Raw genomic sequence first — 19,020 nt, forward strand, 5'->3', positions numbered from 1 at the left:
CCCTTTATCATTTTTTATTGCTTCTGTGTGATTCTTCTCTCTTTTTTTCTTTATTAGTCTTGCTAGCGGTCTATGAATTTTGTTGATCTTTTCAAAAAACCAGCTCCTGGATTCATTGATTATTTGAAGGTTTTTTTGTGTCTCTATCTCCTTCAGTTCTGCTCTGATCTTAGTTATTTCTGCCTTCATTTCGTTATGTACCCAGTAGTCATTTAGGAGCAGGTTGTTCAGTTTCCATGTAGTTGAGCGGTTTTGAGTGAGTTTCTTAATCCTGAGTTCTAGTTTGATTGCACTGTGGTCTGAGAGACAGTTTGTTATCATTCCTGTTCTTTTTCATTTGCTGAGGAGTGCTTTACTTCCAATTATATGGTCAATTTTGGAATAAGTGCGAAGTGGTGTGGAGAAGAATGTATATTCTGTTGATTTGGGGTGGAGAGTTCTGTAGATGTCTATGAGATATGCTTGGTGCAGAGCTGAGTTCAATTCCTGGATATCCTTGTTAACTTTCTGTCTCATTGATCTGTCTAATGTTGACAGTGGGGTGTTAAAATCTCCCATAATTATTATGTGGGAGTCTAAGTCTCTTTGTAGGTCTCTAAGGACTTGCTTTATGAATCTGGGTGCTCCTCTATTGGGTGCATGTATATTTAGGATAGTTAGCTCTTCTTGTTGAATTGATCCCTTTACCATTAAGTAGTGGCCATCTTTGTCTCTTTTGATCTTTATTGGTTTAAAGTCTGTTTTATCAGAGACTAGGATTGCAACCCCTGCCTTTTTTTGTTTTCCATTTGCTTGGTAGATCTTCCTCCATCCCTTTATTTTGAGCCTATGTGTGTCTCTGCACGTGAGATGGGTCTCCTGAATACAGCACACTGATGGGTCTTGACTCTTTATCCAATTAGCCAGTCTGTGTCTTTTAATTGGAGCATTTAGCCCATTTACATTTAAGGTTAATATTGTTGTGTGTGAATTTGATCCTGTCATTATGATGTTTCCTGGTTATTTTGCTCGTTAGTTGATGCAGTTTCTTCCTAGCATCGATGGTTTACAATTTGTCATGTTTTTGCAGTGGCTGGTACTGGTTGTTCCTTTCCATGTTTAGTACTTCCTTCAGGAGCTCTTTTAGGGCAGACCCGGTGGTGACAAAATCTCTCAGCATTTGCTTGTCTGTAAAGGATTTTATTTCTCCTTCACTAATGAAGCTTAGTTTGGCTGGATATGAAATTCTGGGTTGAAAATTCTTTTCTTTAAGAATGTTGAATATCGGCCCCCACTCTCTTCTGGCTTGTAGAGTTTCTGCCGAGAGATCAGCTGTTAGTCTGATGGGCTTCCCTTTGTGGGTAACCCGACCTTTCTCTCTGGCTGCCCTTAACATTTTTTCCTTCATTTCAACTTTGGTGAATCTGACAATTATGTGTCTTGGAGTTGCTCTTCTCGAGGAGTATCTTTGTGGCGTTCTCTGTATTTCCTGAATTTGAATGCTGGCCTGCCTTGCTAGGTTGGGGAAGTTCTCCTGGATAATATCCTGCAGAGTGTTTTCCAACTTGGTTGCATTCTCCCCATCTCTTTATCAGGTATACCAATCAGATGTAGATTTGGTCTTTTCACATAGTCCCATATTTCTTGGAGGCTTTGTTCGTTTCTTTTTACTCTTTTTCCTCTAAACTTCTGTTTTCGCTTCATTTCATTAATTTGATCTTCAATCACTGATACCCTTTCCTCCAGTTGATCGAATCAGCTACTGAAGCTTGTGTATTTGTCACGTAGTTCTCATGCCATGGTTTTCAGCTCCATCAGGTCATTTAAGGACTTCTCTACACTGATTATTCTAGTTAGCCATTTGTCTAATCTTTTTTCAAGGTTTTCAGCTTCTTTGTGATGGGTTCAAACTTCCTCCTTTAGCTTAGAGAAGTTTGATCGTCTGAAGCCTTCTTCTCTCAACTCATCAAAGTCATTCTCTGTCCAGCTTTGTTCCATTGCTGGCAAGGAGCTGCATTCCTTTGGACAGGGAGAGGCACTCTGATTTTTAGAATTTTCAGCTTTTCTGCTCTATTTTTTCACCATCTGTGTGGTTTTATCTACCTTTGGTCTTTGATGTTGGTGACGTACAGATGGGGTTTTGGTGTGGATGTCCTTTCTGTTTGTTAGTTTTCTTTCTAACAGTCAGGACCCTCAGCTGCAGGTCTGTTGGAGTTTGCTGGAGGTCCACTGCAGACCCTGTTTGCCTGGGTATCAGCAGCAGAGGCTGCAGAACAGCGAATATTGATGAACAGCAAATGTTGCTGCCTGATTGTTCCTCTGGAAGCTTCGTCTCAGAGGGGTGCCCGGCCGTGTGAAGTGTCAGTCTGCCCCTACTGGGGGGTGCCTCCCGGTTAGGCTACTCGGGATCAGGGACCCACTTGAGGAGGCAGTCTGTCCATTCTCAGATCTCAAACTCCTTGCTGGGAGAACCGCTACTCTCTTCAAAGCTGTCAGACAGGGACATTTACGTCTACAGAGGTTTCTGCTGCCTTTTGTTTGGCTATGCCCTGCCCCCAGAGGTGGAATCTACAGAGGCAGGCAGGCCTCCTTGAGCTTTAGTGGGCTCCACTCAGTGGGAGATTCCTGGCTGCTTTGTTTACCTACTCAAGCCTTGGCAATGGCGGGCGCCCCTCCCCTAGCCTCATTGCTGCCTTGCAGTTCAATCTCAGACTGCTGTGCTAGCAATGAGCGAGGCTCCGTGGGCATGGGACCCTCCAAGCCAGGCGCGGGATATAATCTCCTGGTGTGCCATTGGCTAAGACCGTTGGAAAAGCGCAGTATTAAGGTGGGAGTGACCCGATTTTCCAGGTGCCATCTATCACAGCTTGGCTAGGAAAGGGAATTCCCTGACCCTTTGTGCTTCCTGGGTGAGGCCCTGCTTTGGCTCACACTCGGTGGGCTGCACCCACTGTCCTGCACCAGTGAGATGAACCCGGTACCTCAGTTGGAAATGCAGAAATCACGCGTCTTCTACGTTGCTCACGCTGGGAGCTGTAGACTGGACCTGTTCCTATTTGGCCATCTTGGAATCCCTAATTTTGTATTTTTAGTAGAGACAGGGTTTCTCTATGTTGGTCAGGCTTAGAACTCCCGACCTCAGGTGATCCACCTGCCTCGGCCTCCCAAAGTGCTGGGATAACAGGCGTGAGCCACTGCGCTCCATCTCGATGCCTACTTTCTTTAGCTCCTCTTCAGGAAGGAAAGGATGAAAGAGGAAGTTGAAGAGCATAACTGGCATTTTAAAGCAAAATTCCACATATATTTTAAAATTATTGCTACAACAATTGACTTTAAGAAAATTTCTTTAAGACTTTATTATACCTTCATGTTGAGTTATATGTATATAAATATCTCTTTTCATATTTAGGGTTCTCCAAAAAATGTGGAATCCTTTGCATCTATGCTGAGACGTTCTCCTCTTACACAGATGGGACCTGCAAAGGATAAACTGGTCATTGGACGGATCTTTCATATTGTGGGGAATGATCTTTACATAGATTTTGGTGGAAAGTTTCATTGTGTATGTAGAAGACCAGAAGTGGATGGAGAGTAAGTAGAATCATTTCCAAGCACCTTAAGAGTATTCATAAAAATCTCGATAGCGCAAAAGTACTGTTGAATGAAAGGTGATTTTTTGAAAAGACTGAAAACATATTTATTTGTCTTGATAATGCTGAAGTAAAGTGAAGTGCTTTAAAAATACTTGTTGGTCATGTTAGGCCAGACTCATGTCTTCTCAAAGCAGTGAGAGCAGTTGTTGGGAAGACTTGAATGTTCATCCTGATAATAAGCCATTCCACACCATAAACTTAAAACCAACTTTGTAATAATGCATGTTGCTTAGGCTATTTTGCCTGGAACCATTTTTTTGTCCCTTCTCTGTTCCATAGTCTCTTTCCACTTCTCCTTTCTTTTTTTTCTTTCTTTTCTTATTATATTACATCTATTTTTAGGATTATTTTTCCTAATAAATAGAGTTCATTCTGTTGTAGTTTATGTAGGTAAAGATATTTATGAATATAAATAGGCACTGGAGAAAGCACTAAGGTGGGAGATCTAGGAGTGGAATATCGAGTCAAGGAGAGGTCGAACTAAGATTCTGAGATGGGAAAACAATAGAACAATAGTAAACAAGATAGAAATGATTTTTTTCCCCATCGATTTCTAATGTGCATTTTTTAGTTTTCACTATTTTTGATATCAGGATGCATGTTACAGTTGACAGTATATTAAATTAACTGGCAGTGTTTTTTTTTTTCTTCATCATATATAAAACAATAGTGAATCTAATAATCAGTGGTATTTTAGATAGGATGAATTACAGTGTTTAAGAAGTTTTTGGCATATAAAAATTGGTCATATTGTGGAAATGAAAGGCGAAGAGTCTACTCTAGACCTAGGAGAGCAATTATGAGAATGAGTTGCCTCTCTTCTGAGAGCTGGATATCTAAAGATGCCATTGATAATTGGTCTTACCCAATTTAGACACATAAGCTTGTTCTACCTGAATCTGAATAGGGTCTGACAAACTTAACAGAATTCACATTTCCTCAGATTAATGATATATGAGTAAATATTTAACAACTAGCTGATTAAAAAAAAAAGCCCCAATTTCTGTAATGTAAAATACTCCCAGCATGGCCAATGTCAAGTCACCAACATGATGTCACCAAATGCAGAGTTGGGAAGATGTGTGCACAGTGCTTCTCACAAGCTGGTATTAGCTGGCTGCAGCACATCTCTACCTTAGATAACCAGAAGCTGAACAGTGTTTTAACAAGATGAGTGGTATAAACCAGGTGTCAACTGAAAAACTGTGCTCCCTGGCATGAGAGGTATGGCTTGAGCATGACTTGAATTGGTATATCAAATATCATACAACCTTAGTTCAAAAGTAGGGAGACTCAAAGAAATTTCTAAGTAGGATGTGTCTGTCAATCCAGATTTTAATACTGTAATCAGTATCTGTTATGTAAACAGCTACTGAAGGAATTCAATTAGTTATTGTGTCTAAAAATTTAGACAAGTGATTGGCGTATGGTAAACAAATGCTACTGTTGTTATTGTTATTTTCATTGCATTGTTATTACTAAAATCCTGGTGACCTAATGATGACATCCTTCAAGAATTCCTTTTGAGAAGGGTTTATGAAGGAGGCAAGTAAGAAGATATGTGATACAAAAGTTACCCTTTAAGAGAGGTATCCTCAGCTCTTAGGTACCATCAGCAGAAGCTGTAGCAGATCATTTTTTCATTAGTAGAAAATATACAGTAATTATAAAATAAAGTGCTGTTTTATTTTACACAAAGAAATCCTTAGTCCCCTCCTTACAACTGATCATCTACCATGGATGCTGTCCAGTCGCAGTGCCTGTCTTATTCTTACAAGCTGACCTAACATGCAACCGGAGAATCAGGTATTGACTTTATAAAAAGATCTATTTTATGACAACTCTGCTAAGATATTTCTCAGCAGATATTCAACTGCTTAGTCAAGTTTATTATAAATCACAAATACTAGTCATATACTTTTTTTATATGTGAGGATGGAATTCTGTTAATCATATCTCTTTCATGGATATTTATTTCTTTGGGGATATTCTTTTGTCTGCACTGTTCTTTTTTCTCATTGAATTAAAAATTTAAAACATCACTTTTGTGATTATGTCATATTCTTGAACATAATATATTCAGAATGCCTTAGAGATCTAGAATTAAATTGCCCCAGCTGGACTTGAACTCCTGGGCTCAAGCAATCCTCCCACCTCAGCCTCCTGAGTAGCAGGGACTTACAGACATGTACCACCATACTTGGCTTTAAGTCACAGATTTTTAAGTATCAGATTTGCAATTAGTTTTCTAATGAGTAGTATAGTCTGATTTGAATTTGTTTTATGTGTAGTATAGCTTTAAATGGTTAAATACTGGCATCTATTACAACATTTATTAAATCTTAATTTTTTATTTAAAACTAAATATGTACCACATATGCACACATTCTGTTATATAAATTATTTTCTTGAAACCTCCATCTCTGTCTGTTCTCCCCACAAGGAAGCAGTCATAAAAGCTTTTTGAGGGGAGAGGGGTTGGCTCTTAGTAATTTTGCAAGTAAATTCTCTAATCTTTGGAGCAGTCACTATATTAGAGTCTTTTTAAAGATACTTAGGAGAGTTATATGCCTACATCTCTTTGTTCTGTAGTTATCTGTAGTAATTTCTCTATTCCTGCTTCTGTGAAACCACTTGCTTAGTATCCAGTTACTCTGACCAGAAGTACCCATTTAAACTTCAGAGGAGTCACAAAATAAATACATTCATGAATGAGGATCATCAAGGAGGAGGAGCCAAAGTGCTACAGGAGTTGATTTGTTCATTCATTCATTCATTCACTCATTCATTCGACAAATACTAGACCTCTTCAATTTGCCAGGTACTGTTGTAAAGACTGGTAAACCAGACAGATTAGTTCTCTGCTCTCTTGAAGTGCATATGCAAATGGGGGAAGGAGGCATAGATAGTAAACAAGTACATGAATCAATTTAAAATATTGGTAATTACGTAAGTAAAAATGGATAATATAGTGAGAGAGTGCCTGGTGAGTGGAAAATAACAGTAGTCAAAAAAGGCCTTTGACTTCTAGTTCTAGTTCTATAAGTCTGAAATGTCCTCAAAGTGCCTTTAAAAAAAAAAGATGAGAGTCAATGCTTCAGCTGTCTCTGAAGCTCTCTCTCTTCAGCTTCTTCTTTGGTCCTACAGACTGGTGATGTTATTTCTAACTGTGCCCAATCTTCAGCCAAGGTTTAACATCAATAGTTTGATTACTTATTTTCTCTACCTACATATCCTGTGTACATACCTTTATGGCTATGTAGATAACAACTCCAGCTCTTTATCGACATACATTGTTTTCTGGAGAGAAACTTTTTAACGTAGCAAATTTCATGTTCTCCAGTTTTTAATCTATCATGAAATGAAGGTTTATACTCTTCACAGAATGATTATTAGATCTTCATTTGTACACGTAGAAATGCCTAGGTTCTTTCCAAAACCCTTCTCTAGGTTTCTTATAGGGATCTGTCACTTATGCTTTGAAAATATTGTTGAGAATTGTCAGGTCAGCATGATTACTGTTTTGGTTACTGATTACTCCTACTTATATCTAAAAATTTGTGGGTAGGAACCTACTTTATTCAAATGTTTGCCTGTTGTCTTTATCACTGAACAAGGAAGTAATGAGATCCAGCTCAGTTGTTTGTGCTCCTCCCCTTTTTGTACCTGTACGTTTAGATTATATGACTAGGTAGAACAGCTTGTTGGGCTGGACACGTGTTCTCTGCAGTCATGCTGTCAGGCCTCTGACTGAGCAGATTCTAGGAGACTGAATCTCCGTAATGGCAGAGCTTCCTGCTTTGGTGCATTTTAAATTGTTATAAATAAGAGAAATATTTACATAATCTGTTCATCATTCATCAGCCTTCCTTTTTTTGATGCTTTTAGAGAACTATTTTCTTCTCTTCGTTCAGACTTTTGTGTAGTTGAATAATGCTACTTTAGGACAGTTGAAAGATTAATTAAATACAATGAAAAATAACTAATTGAAATATCCAGTTTAACCAAATGTTTTAATTTTTTATTATTTCTTTTAATAAGTTTGGCATTTCAGACTTACAACAACTAATAGGGATCAGATAATACTTTGATTAATGAATATTCTAATTAGCTAAATAATAGCCTCTTAAGTTCTGTAACTTTTGTTTTAATGTTCATTTTTGATTATAGTTTAAAGGAACAGTTTTTAGTCTTTGTACCAAAATGCCCTAGAGTTTTGCAGAAAAGCGTAAGATCGCATAAGTATTGCTTATTGGGGATAAAGGGGCAGTTGGGCCCTACTTTCAGAGCAGCCCTACATTTATCTGTTTCATGTATTACAGCTCTGGGACAATTTTGTTTAATGTGCATGATGAGTATCTCTACTGTAAATAAGAAAAGTTTGAAAAACACTTGGAAAGGAAGAAACTAATTTTAGAAAGACATGACCTTAATAGTAGCATTCAGAATCTAAGCTATAGTACTTAAGCATGAACAATAGTAATTTGATCTACTTAGAGTGAGTTGCAAAATAGACATAAGTATATTTAGAGATTTTGAGACATGCATGGGACCTTATAGTACCAGCCTCAAAAGTTATGATTATTATATTTTTCTTTTAAATCAGCTTATGACTTGAAGTCAGAAATCACATATGACAAATCGGAATGACTCGGAATGGCATTAACTTCTTTGGAAGTTATTTAATTAACTGATTTGTCAAATCAACTGACATCTTTTTCTTTTGTAAAGCCCACTGACAGATACCAATACCACATGGAACATTAGAAATTAGTGGTCCTGTACTATACCTAGGCACTTTTGTTTCATCCAGTTGAGGTATATGTTTAGCAAAAGCTCAGTTGTGCTTGTTTCTTTCTTTCTTTCTTTCTTTTTTTTTTTGAGACAGTCTTGTTCTGTCGCCCAGGCTAGAGTGCAGTGGCATGATCTCAGCTCACTGCAACTTCTGCCTCCCAGGTTCAAGCAATTCTTGTGCCTCAGCCTCCTGAGTAGCTGGGATTACAGGCATGTGCCACCATGCTTGGCTAATTTTTGTATTTTTAGTGGAGACAGGGTAGTCTCTAACTCCTCAAGTGATCTGCCCGCCTCGGCCTCCCAAAGTGCTGGGATTACAGACATGAGCCGCCATGCCCGGCCTAATTGTACTCATTTCAAAACGTGTTTATATTAAGAAATTTACTGGGATATTGTACAAATTAATAAAATTTGAATACAGAAAGGGTTTTTGTTCTTAGGAATGCTAACTTTAGTGTTTTAGAGAGACTCCATAAAGGAAAACTTTGTTTTTTTGTTTTTCCCCGACTCTGCTGCTTGAATCAGAGAGAGTTTTTTGTTTTTAAGAAATCGCTATTGAACTAGATTGTGCAAGAAAACTGTAGATTGAAACAAAAATTATAAAAACGTGAAAGGTATTGCTTTCCAGTTGTCTTTCTGTTCTTGTTCTACTTTTACATGACTGGCCCTGGCAGTTACAGACCTTGCAGTGTGGGTGTTGTTATGTAAGGAAGAGCAGAGCTTCAGTGAGTGGACCCCCTACTGAGAGAGAACGCCTTGGCCCCATATTAGAATATTTGCATTAATCTGCTTTAAGTTAATATTTTTGCTATGTACATGTGTACTTTTTTTTACGAGTCTTTAACCTAATTTTCCATGAACCTTTCTATGAGTTAGAGGGCTTGTATGGTGATTTAAAAATACAGAGCACTTTTCCCATCATGGGAACCTGTATACCCTTGTTTTTAGACATTTTTTTTCTGTCATATTAATGCAGCAAACAGTTTCACAGACTTGATTGTTTCCTTTCTATATTCCATCTGATTTCCTTCTGATAATCATAACAGCTTTTTAAAAACATACACTGGTATCTTACGTATATTGTCTTATTTATTCTTCACAATGAACATAGATAGTAGATACTATCCCCATTTCCCAAATGAAGAAAATGAGTCTCTGAGCATAAATAATGTGCCGCAGTCATGCAACTAGGGATTAACAAAGCAGGGATTCAAACCTAGGGCTGTGTATATCCAAATTTTCTTTTCACCCCACTGTGCTGCACTCTAAATCATACAATATATAGTAACTCAAGCATCATAAAGACTTCCTAAAACAGTCTTACATATGAAGCAGTTTCATGTCAGGGACCCTGAAGGCAGTGTGGCAGTGAAGCTCTGTGGAGGTCTGTTAAAAAATGATAGGTAGTCTATTATATCTTTGGTTATGGTGTCCATTGTTGCTGTGGTCTGAATGTTTGTGTCCCTGCAGAATTCATTTGTTGGAACATAATCACCAGTGTGATGTAGTTAGGAGGCTGGGCTATTGGGAGGTACTTAGGTCATGAGGATTCTGCCCTCATGAGTGGGATTAGTGAATTGGCTAGTTAGTTAATCTATGAACCAGAACCAGGTCTTCATGACACTAAATCTGCTTGTGCCTTGATCCTGGACTTCCAGCCTCTAGAACTATGAGAAAGAAGTTTCTGCTGTTTATAAGATACCCTTATTTATGGCGTTTTGTTATTCAGATTGAACAGACTAAGAAATAGTATGGTAAGTTTGAATAGTGTAACCCCCAATAAGCTAATAACTATCAGGTCTAGGCTTTGTTTTGTAATGGATCTGTATCATAATTGTGGTAAGACCTCTAGTCACAGGACCTGATTAATATCAATATGCCTCATGTTATTTGAGAATGATATATTTCAAAAAAGTTTATTGTGTAAATAATAGAAAATTGGCTATTAATACCTAATATACTTAATTTTTAATTGTTTATTGGTTCTTTTAATAAAATGTATTATATACTTTCTTTGAACCTTGTTAGACCTAAAATAGTTGAACTGTTTTTTGTTTTTGCTTTTGATGACCCAGGGTCATAATTATAAACATTAATTTCTGTATTGTATCATAATAAAAATACACAGAATTTTTGCTCCATAACCATATAACCCCCCAGTTCTGCAGTTTTTGTGTTATTTCTCCTTTACTGCAGTTATGCCCTTGTCTGCTTTTTATAGCTTTCTCAGACCTCCTAATTTTCCTCTTCCAGTATGCCTATACATGGGAGATCAGTCATCAAATTTGTTGTGCTTAAAATAAGAACAACTAGGGTTTGAGTAAGGACCTAGCAGCCTCTTCTGTGAGTAAAGTGTGGGTACCTTTAGTGTATGGACTTCAGCATGTATTCTGACAGCTCCTAAACTCCTTCTGTTTAGGTCTCACTGGGCTGTGTAGCTACTTGATGTCACCAGATAACGAACTTCCTGATAAGTGAAGTGTAACTGGGTTGGAGTTTTGCCTGTGTGGACTGCCTGTTCACTGATGCCTTTGATAGGGATTGTCACATATCAGAACAGTGTTTGTTGAACCAATCAAGGTGCCGAGTGTTTTGGACATGAGCATTTATCATGGTTGAGACTAACACCTCCAGTAGGGGCAGTAGCAAAAATAAGGTGGAATTATTCAATCTGAAATCCTGCTTGAGATGGTACCAGTTCTTATAGTGAATTTGCAAATAAATGAGTAAATTTCTTAAAACTCTTGTTAAGCCCGAAGAATTGCTTTATAGCATTGATTAGTTTGGATGCCTTGGAATGCACTGGTAAAACATTTTATCAGTCTCAAGAAATAAGCTGCTTATTATTAATTTTATTTTTAAATGAACTGGGCATGATAAGATTTTTCATTGAGTCACCAAACTTTTAATGAGCATCTATTATGTGCTACCTGTGTATTTAAGGCTAGTGACATACAGACTAATGACAATCCCTGCTTCCAGGGAGTTGATCTGCTCAGGGGGATAGAGAAGTAAACCAATAAATATAACATCATATAAGTTCTGTTTACTGTATTCTACAGGAATGGAGAAGGAATCGATGGTTCAATCTGCTTGTGTCAGAGAAGGCTTCCCAGAGGAACTAACAATAGAACTGGGTTGCAAAGGATGGGTAGGAGATAGTAAGTGCCGAAAGTGAGAGTGTTTCTGGGTGAAGGAGCAGCACTTGAACAAGTATTAAATGAGAGAGAGCCTGCCTCTTCTGGGAATTCAAGTGGTTTAGTTGGCTTACGTTTAGGAGGAGTGATGGGAGAGTGGGGAGATGACCAGGAGCCAGATTTTCAAGGAATTTACATATTGTCCTAAAAAATTGGGATTTTATTTTCAAAGTAGCGAAGAATCATTAAAATATTGTAACAAGGAACGTGGGTCAACCTTGTGTTTCAGTGAGATCGTTCTGGCAGAGGTGTGGAGCATATTTCGGAAGAAGGCTGTGAGAGTTAGGGCAGTTAGTAAGGAAGCTGTTGAAAAGAATGATGAGAATGTGAATTAAATCTGAGGGTGGAGAAAGGAGACACATTTAGCAGTTTAGGAGGTAGAAGAGACAGGTCTTGGTGACTGAATAGTTGTGGTTTGTGAGAGAGAGAGAAAAGTTTTGAATAATGTTTCATTTTGGACATGAATGACTGGGTAGATAGTGAGTTGGGTTGTGTTGGGGAGGCAGAGAAGGGGAGTGTGTTATTGATATTATTGCCTCCTTTAAAAACAAAAATTAAAATGCCCAGATTTAGATCAGTTTTATTCTCTTATTTCCATTCAAGCTCATAATACTTGTGATTAGTGTTAGTCAGGAACATTTCTCTTTTCATAATATAATATTATATATATGTGTATGAAATCCCTGTGGTTAAACTATGCTGTTGCTTTGGTCGAAGAGCCAAATTCTCCAAATCTTTTCATTTCATTAAGTTGTATTTTAGTTTTGATTTTTCAAGAGTTGTAAAATTCTGTAAAATCTTCGAGTCCAGTTTTATAAGTAAAGTCTGTTTACTAATGTGTTAATGAGGATTGTGTCTTTTAAAGCATTATCTCTATGCTGGCTCTCTATCATAAAACACAGGATTGACAGCTCTGAAAATCAAAGGGTTTCAAAACAAGCATGATTGGCAGCTCTAAGGTAACTAGCACGTGCACTGAATCTTATTTGTACTTTTGTTTGACACTAAGGTGGAATAAACAAGCTAATTTTCCCATCTTTGTTTCTATTTCAGGTTGCGTGATATGTAGGGTCAGATAAAGAGTGGAATGTATACTGGATGTTTCAAAAACTAAAGTTTTCAAGGTGTATTGGTGGGGAAAAGAGAAAATAAGAATTTGAATTAAGTGGGTCATTTTATTGCAGAGGACATGGAACACATTAAAAAAGCATGCATGTTTTTATATAGGTTGGTGATTTAAAATCATTCTACCAGTTTTTCTTTAACAGATCCCTTAAGTCTGTTTTAGGATAGAAGAGCATCTGTTATATTTAGCTTTTTAATAGGAAACCTTAAAATATATTCAAATATGATCAAATTATAAAATATGATCTTAGAGATGTTCCAAGTTCATGAAACTCATGTAATTCAGACTGAATAGCATTAGAGGGGTTTTTTCTTGTTTGGATACATGCCATAACAAAATTCTTTTGTTCTATTGGATTGATTGTTCAATGGGATTCTGTTTTAATTGACGTGCAAAATGGATTTGCTTTATGTAGCATATTCACATATGTATAGCTCTATCATTCCAGAGATTGTCTAAATTTACATCTCTAGGAAGTTTGCCTCATATGCCTTCTCAGGACTGTGAAGGTCAAAAGTGAATCTGGAAACTACTTTAGTGGCTGCATGTTAAGGAATGCAAGCAATTAAGTGTTCCCACAAAAGCTTTGAAGGTAATATCTTAATAGGACAGAGAGGAGAAAGAATCAGGGCTGCAGTCCTACAATTGGTTCAGGCTGTAGTTCTAGTGACCTACAAGTGGATTTTTTAAGAATTAAAAACTGTTTTAAAAGAAGGTTTGAGTTCTCTTTTGAATTTTGTCTTAATTTAGATTGCTACTTGATAACATCTAGAGACTCATAGGGACTCAGAATTTCAGCACATATTTTGTGATTTGTAATTAATTATAAGAACAGTAATGGCTAACATTTGTTGAATACTCTATGCTGGGTACTTTGTTAAGAGGTTTGCATGCATTGTTTTCTTTAACCTTGTTATTACTCTAAGATACTGTTAGAATTCTCATTTAAAAGCACTGAAGAAACTAAGGCTTACAGAGATACTTTAAGTAACTTACCCAGGGACAGCAGCTAGTAAGTATGCGGATGTGAGGTAAAGTAGCTTCTCTATATTGTTAACCACTACTTTATGCTACTTAACTCAAATTACACTTTCAGGGTATGTGTCTGTAAGTGTATGTGAGATTTGTTAATTTTATCAGCAAATATTTATTGAGTACCTTAATCATAGTGTGCTTAATGCAGTTTTTAAAAACTGTATGACATCTTCATCTTTAGGAGGAAACATATATACATATAGCACAGTAACACAGAGGAATGTATGAATAAATGACTAAATGAATGATGTGGTCAAGCATCTGGCTTCTTCAAAGGGGAAGCCAGAGAAATGAAAGTTGAGATGGTTTCATAGACAGAAAAGTGCCTCCCAAAGACATGAAACTTTAGTTAGATACCGAAAGATAGAGAGGGAGTGTTGGGATGGATAATGAAAGGATACCTCTGGGGAAAATGGCATGAGGAGTGGCACAGAATTGAGAATGAGCTTTGTGTGACTGTTATCTATGTCTGTGTAACAAATTACTTCATAACTTAGTGGCTTAAAACAATAAACATGTATTATCTCACACAATTGCTGTGGGCAGGAATCCAGGAATGCCTTAGCTAGATGATTCTGGCTCAAGGTCTCACATGAAGTTCAGTCAAGATATTAGCCAGGGCTGTAATCATCTGAAGGCTTGACTGGGGCTGGAGGATTTGCTTCCAAGGTAGCTCACTCATATGTCTGGCAAGTTAGTGCTGGTTATTGGCAGGAGGCCTTGGTTCCCTGGCACATGAATCTCACCATTGATGGGCTGCATGAGTGCCCTCACAACATAGCAACTTCCCCCATAGTAAGTGATCAGAGAGAGAGAGAGAGAGATAGAGCAAGGAGGAAGTGGTAACGCCTTTTATGACCTAGTCACACATTGTCACTTCTGCCATATTCTGTTGGTTAATAACCAAGTGAGTCACAAAGCCCAGCCTATACTCAAGAGAAAGGGAATTGGGCTTTGCCTTTTAGAGGGAGGTGTACAGAGTTTGTGTGTGCATTTTATGTATTTAATTTCTGTGTGTGAACAAAGCTTAACTTTTAATACAAAAATTTAGTAACTATAAAAACAAAATATATGACAGTAAGATTTAAGAAAATGGAAACATCTTTCTCTCTTTGCTCTGTTTTCAGTGTTAAAAGTATTTTCCCTTCCTTCCTTCCTTCCTTCCTTCCTTCCTTCCTTCCTTCCTTTCTTTCTTCCTTTTCCCTCTGTGGCCCAGGCTGCATGTAATCTACTCGGCTCGCTGCGGCCCCGCACCGCGGACTGCCTGGGACTGCCAGCGCTCGCCAGCCTGCTTTTCCTCCTTTGGCTACAGGCGCGGGTTCGCCATGTTGGCCACGCTGCTCTCCGGCTCCTGACCCCGAGTGCTCTGCCCGCTTCGGCCGCCCGAAGTGCTGGGACTGCGGGCGGAGTCTCGCTCACTCGGTGCTCCGTGTGGCCCGGGCTGGAGTGCGGTGGCGTGGTCTTGGCTCGCGGCAGCCTCCGCCTCCCAGCCGCCTGCCTTGGCCTACCAGGGTGCTGGGATTGCAGCCCCTGCCCGGCCGCCGCCCCGTCTGGGAGGTGAGGAGCGCCTCTGCCCGGCCACCCATCGTCTGGGAGGTGAGGAGCACCTCTGCCTGGCTGCCCTGTCTGGGAAGAAGTGAGGAGCGCCTCTGCCCGGCCACCCCATCTGGGAAGAAGTGAGGAGCGCCTCTGCCCGGCCGCCCCGTCTGGGAAGTGAGGAGCGCCTCTGCCCGGCCGCCCCGTCTGGGAAGTGAGGAGCGCCTCTGCCCGGCCACCCATCGTCTGGGAAGTGAGGAGCGCCTCTGCCCGGCCACCCATCGTCTGGGAAGTGAGGAGCGCCTCTGCCCGGCCACCCATCGTCTGGGAAGTGAGGAGCGCCTCTGCCCGCCCCCATCGTCTGGGAAGTGAGGAGCGCCTCTGCCCGGCTGCCCCGTCTGGGAAGTGAGGAGCCCCGTCTGGGAAGTGAGGAGCGCCTCTGCCCGGCCACCCATCGTCTGGGAAGTGAGGAGCGCCTCTGCCCGGCCACCCATCGTCTGGGAAGTGAGGAGCGCCTCTGCCGGCCCCCTCGGGAAGTGAGGAAGGAGCGCCTCTGCCCGGCCGCCCCGTCGGGAAGTGAGGAGCGCCTCTGCCCGGCCGCCCCGTCTGGGAAGTGAGGAGCGCCTCTGCCCGGCCGCCCCGTCTGGGAAGTGAGGAGCGCCTCTGCCCGGCCCCGGGGGGGGGCCCGGCCCCATCGTCTGGGAAGTGAGGAGCGCCTCTGCCCGGCCACCCATCGTCTGGGAAGTGAGGAGCGCCTCTGCCCGGCCACCCATCGTCTGGGAAGTGAGGAGCGCCTCTGCCCGGCCGCCCCGTCTGGGAAGTGAGGAGCGCCTCTGCCCGGCCGCCCCGTCTGGGAAGTGAGGAGCGCCTCTGCCCGGCCACCCATCGTCTGGGAAGTGAGGAGCGCCTCTGCCCGGCCACCCATCGTCTGGGAAGTGAGGCGCGACTCTGCCCGGCCACCCATCATCTGGGGAGTGAGGAGCGCCTCTGCCCGGCCGCCCCGTCTGGGAAGAAGTGAGGAGCGTCTCTGCCCGGCCGCCCCGTCCGGGAAGAAATGAGCAACGCGTCTACCCGGCCGCCCCATCTGGGAAGAAGTGAGGAGCGTCTCTGCCTGGCCGCCCGGTCTGGGAAGTGAGGAGCGCCTCTGCCCGGCCGCCCCATCTGGGATGTGGGGAGCGCCTCTGCCCGACCACCCCGTCTGGGAGGTATACCACGGAGGCCAGAAGCAATCTGGGGGCTGGACGTGGTGGCTCACGCCTGTGGTCCCGGCACTCTGGGGGCCGAGGCGGGTTGATCACTTCGGGCTAGGAGTTCGAGACCAGTCTGGCCAACATGGCGAAGCATATGAAAAATGCAACAGACAAACCAACCAACCAACTCAGTGACAACAGGGCAGGTCTATCCTGGAGTCATACTCTAATTTTTTCTATTTTCCTCCCTTTCTGATCCTTTATCCCACTTTCTTTTTCTTCCTCTCCCTTCTCCTTCTTCGTCAAATAGAGGATTGAGTTATTATCACTGATCCATATAAAGTCCCTCTCTCATTTATTTTGATTCCCACTCCCCATTTCTATTCCCCGTCTTCCCATGTGCAGCCTTCCTGGTATGTTTGATACGCATCTTTTTGTTTGTATGTATTTTTAGAAAATGTTTATTGTTTTTGTGTGCAAAAAAAATTAATAAAAAAAAAATTTTCATCTCTAATATATTATTAGACACTACTTAAACCTAAATTGTCTGTATACTTCCAAGGTAACCTTTATTTTTTTCTTTCCTACTGTGATTCTAGGTACCTAAAATTCTTGTCTCCTTACTTATCCATACATTGAGTCAACTGTTAGCAGCTTTGAGCTAGTTCAGGAAACATTTATCAAGTGGCTAGTCTTTGCTAGGCCTAGTGCTAGCTTTGGCTTTAAAAGTCCATACTGCTTCTCTTTCTGTCTCTATTAATTCAAATCTGGCAAAAGTCCTTTTAAGCTGCTGACACTCCGTTTTCTTAAATAGTTATTTCTATCTCATGCAAGAGAGCCTTGCTAATTTCAGACAAATTTCAAACTATTTTTTATTTTGGTTAATTGAATTACAGTCTATCCAGCCACCTAGTCCAGAAAGCCGAGAGTCAGAATAGACTCATTTCTCTTCATTACAACCTTCCTCCTGCATCCACTCAGTCACCAGCTTTCCTCTTATCACTGAAATCTGCCCTTTCCTCTGTCTCTACCATTAGGGCTTTTCTCCAGCCATGGATATCTTGTACCTTGTACCTGAATTTGCAAGTTACTTTCTTTTTTTTTTTTGCTCTGTCGCCAGGCTGGAGTGCAATGGCATGATCTTGGCTCACTGCAACCTCCACCTCCGGACTTCAAGCAATTCTCCTACCTCAGCCTCCCGAGTAGCTGGGACTACAGGCGCGTGCCACCATGCCATGCCCAGCTAATTTTGTATTTTTTTTAAGTAGAGACGGGGTTTCACCATGTCGGCCAGGGTGGTCTCAATCTCCTGACCTCATGATCTGCCCGCCTCGGCCTCCCAGAGTGCTAGGGTTACAGGCATGAGCCACTGTGCCCAGCCCACAGTGACTTTCTCCTAATCATTGTCTTTGTTTCCATTCTCTTTGCTCCTCTATTCTATTCTATTCTTTTTCTTTTTCTGTGTATGCATTTAAAGTGACCACAGTGGTCAAGATTCCATGACATGGAAGTTTTAGAGAGTGGTGAAATATTTGCTTTGCTAGATAGGCCGGGATCCTTATAGATAAGTCTGAATTTCAGGGTGAAAAGTTATGACGGTGGTGTCTGGGGATTGGCATGTTTGTATGCTGACATTAGTAGTGATGTGTGAGATGGAGTGGACACCATAAGACCAGTTCTGAGACTGTTGTAATCCAGACAGGAGGTGATTAGAGGCTGGACTAGAATGGAAAGAGATGGGAACAGAAAGCTTAGAAGAGCCTGTTCAGAGAAAGACTGATAGGACTCGGTAACTCATGCTAAAGGTTTCTAGCCCAGGTGACTAGAAAAATAGAGGTCACAGCAGTAGGGAAGTGAGGTAGAGAACTGTTCAAAGGGCGGGAGTTCTGTTGTAGACATGTTGTGGTTATTCTATCTTTATTTATTTATTTTTGAAACAGGGTCTCACTCTGTCACCCAGGCTGGAATGCAGTGGTACAATCTCAGCTCACTGTAACCTCCGCCTCCTGGGCTCAAGCGATTCCTGTGCTTCAGCCTCCTGAGTATCCAGGACTACAGGTGTCTGCCACCATGCCTGGCTAATTTTGTTTGTGTGTGTTTTTGATAGAGTTGGAGTTTTACCATGTTGCCCAGGCTAGTCTTGAACTCTTGAGCTCAGGTGATCCACCCACCTCGGCCTCCCAAAGTGCTGGGATTACAGGTGTGAGCCACTGTGCCTGGTCATGTTGTGATTTTTCTGTAGGCATTTGGTGACATGGGATTGGAAATATGAGAAATTATGTGGAATAACAGTAGACCTGGGATTATTAATAGCAACTTCATATTAGGCTCTAAGTGCCTTTATCTTCTGCCTTTATCAGCAAAAACAAAACAAAACAAAGTATAAAGGCAACAGCATCACTGCAGAGTTATGTTTGTACCACATTAAGTGAGAGTGTCTGCCTTGAAGAAATGTTGCAGTGTTCATGTTCAGGCATCCTATTACAGAAAAAAAGCTAAATATCTAAAAG

At 40.9% G+C, this 19,020-nt stretch overlaps 1 protein-coding gene across 4 annotated transcripts in view; it reads left to right on the top strand.

The window, feature by feature from the left end:
* Nucleotides 1-19,020, top strand: part of MRPS28 (mitochondrial ribosomal protein S28) — a 112,841-nt gene that overhangs the window by 23,671 nt on the left and 70,150 nt on the right. For all 4 annotated transcript variants that reach the window (XM_012496087.2, XM_030795407.1, XM_030795405.1 and 1 more), the window contains exon 2: nucleotides 3,389-3,570. In XM_012496087.2, the coding sequence (XP_012351541.1) occupies nucleotides 3,389-3,570 (182 nt within the window). The remainder of the gene's footprint in view (nucleotides 1-3,388; nucleotides 3,571-19,020) is intronic.

Source organism: Nomascus leucogenys, chromosome 16 (assembly GCF_006542625.1).
Source record: "Nomascus leucogenys isolate Asia chromosome 16, Asia_NLE_v1, whole genome shotgun sequence".
Taxonomy (NCBI): domain Eukaryota; kingdom Metazoa; phylum Chordata; class Mammalia; order Primates; family Hylobatidae; genus Nomascus; species Nomascus leucogenys.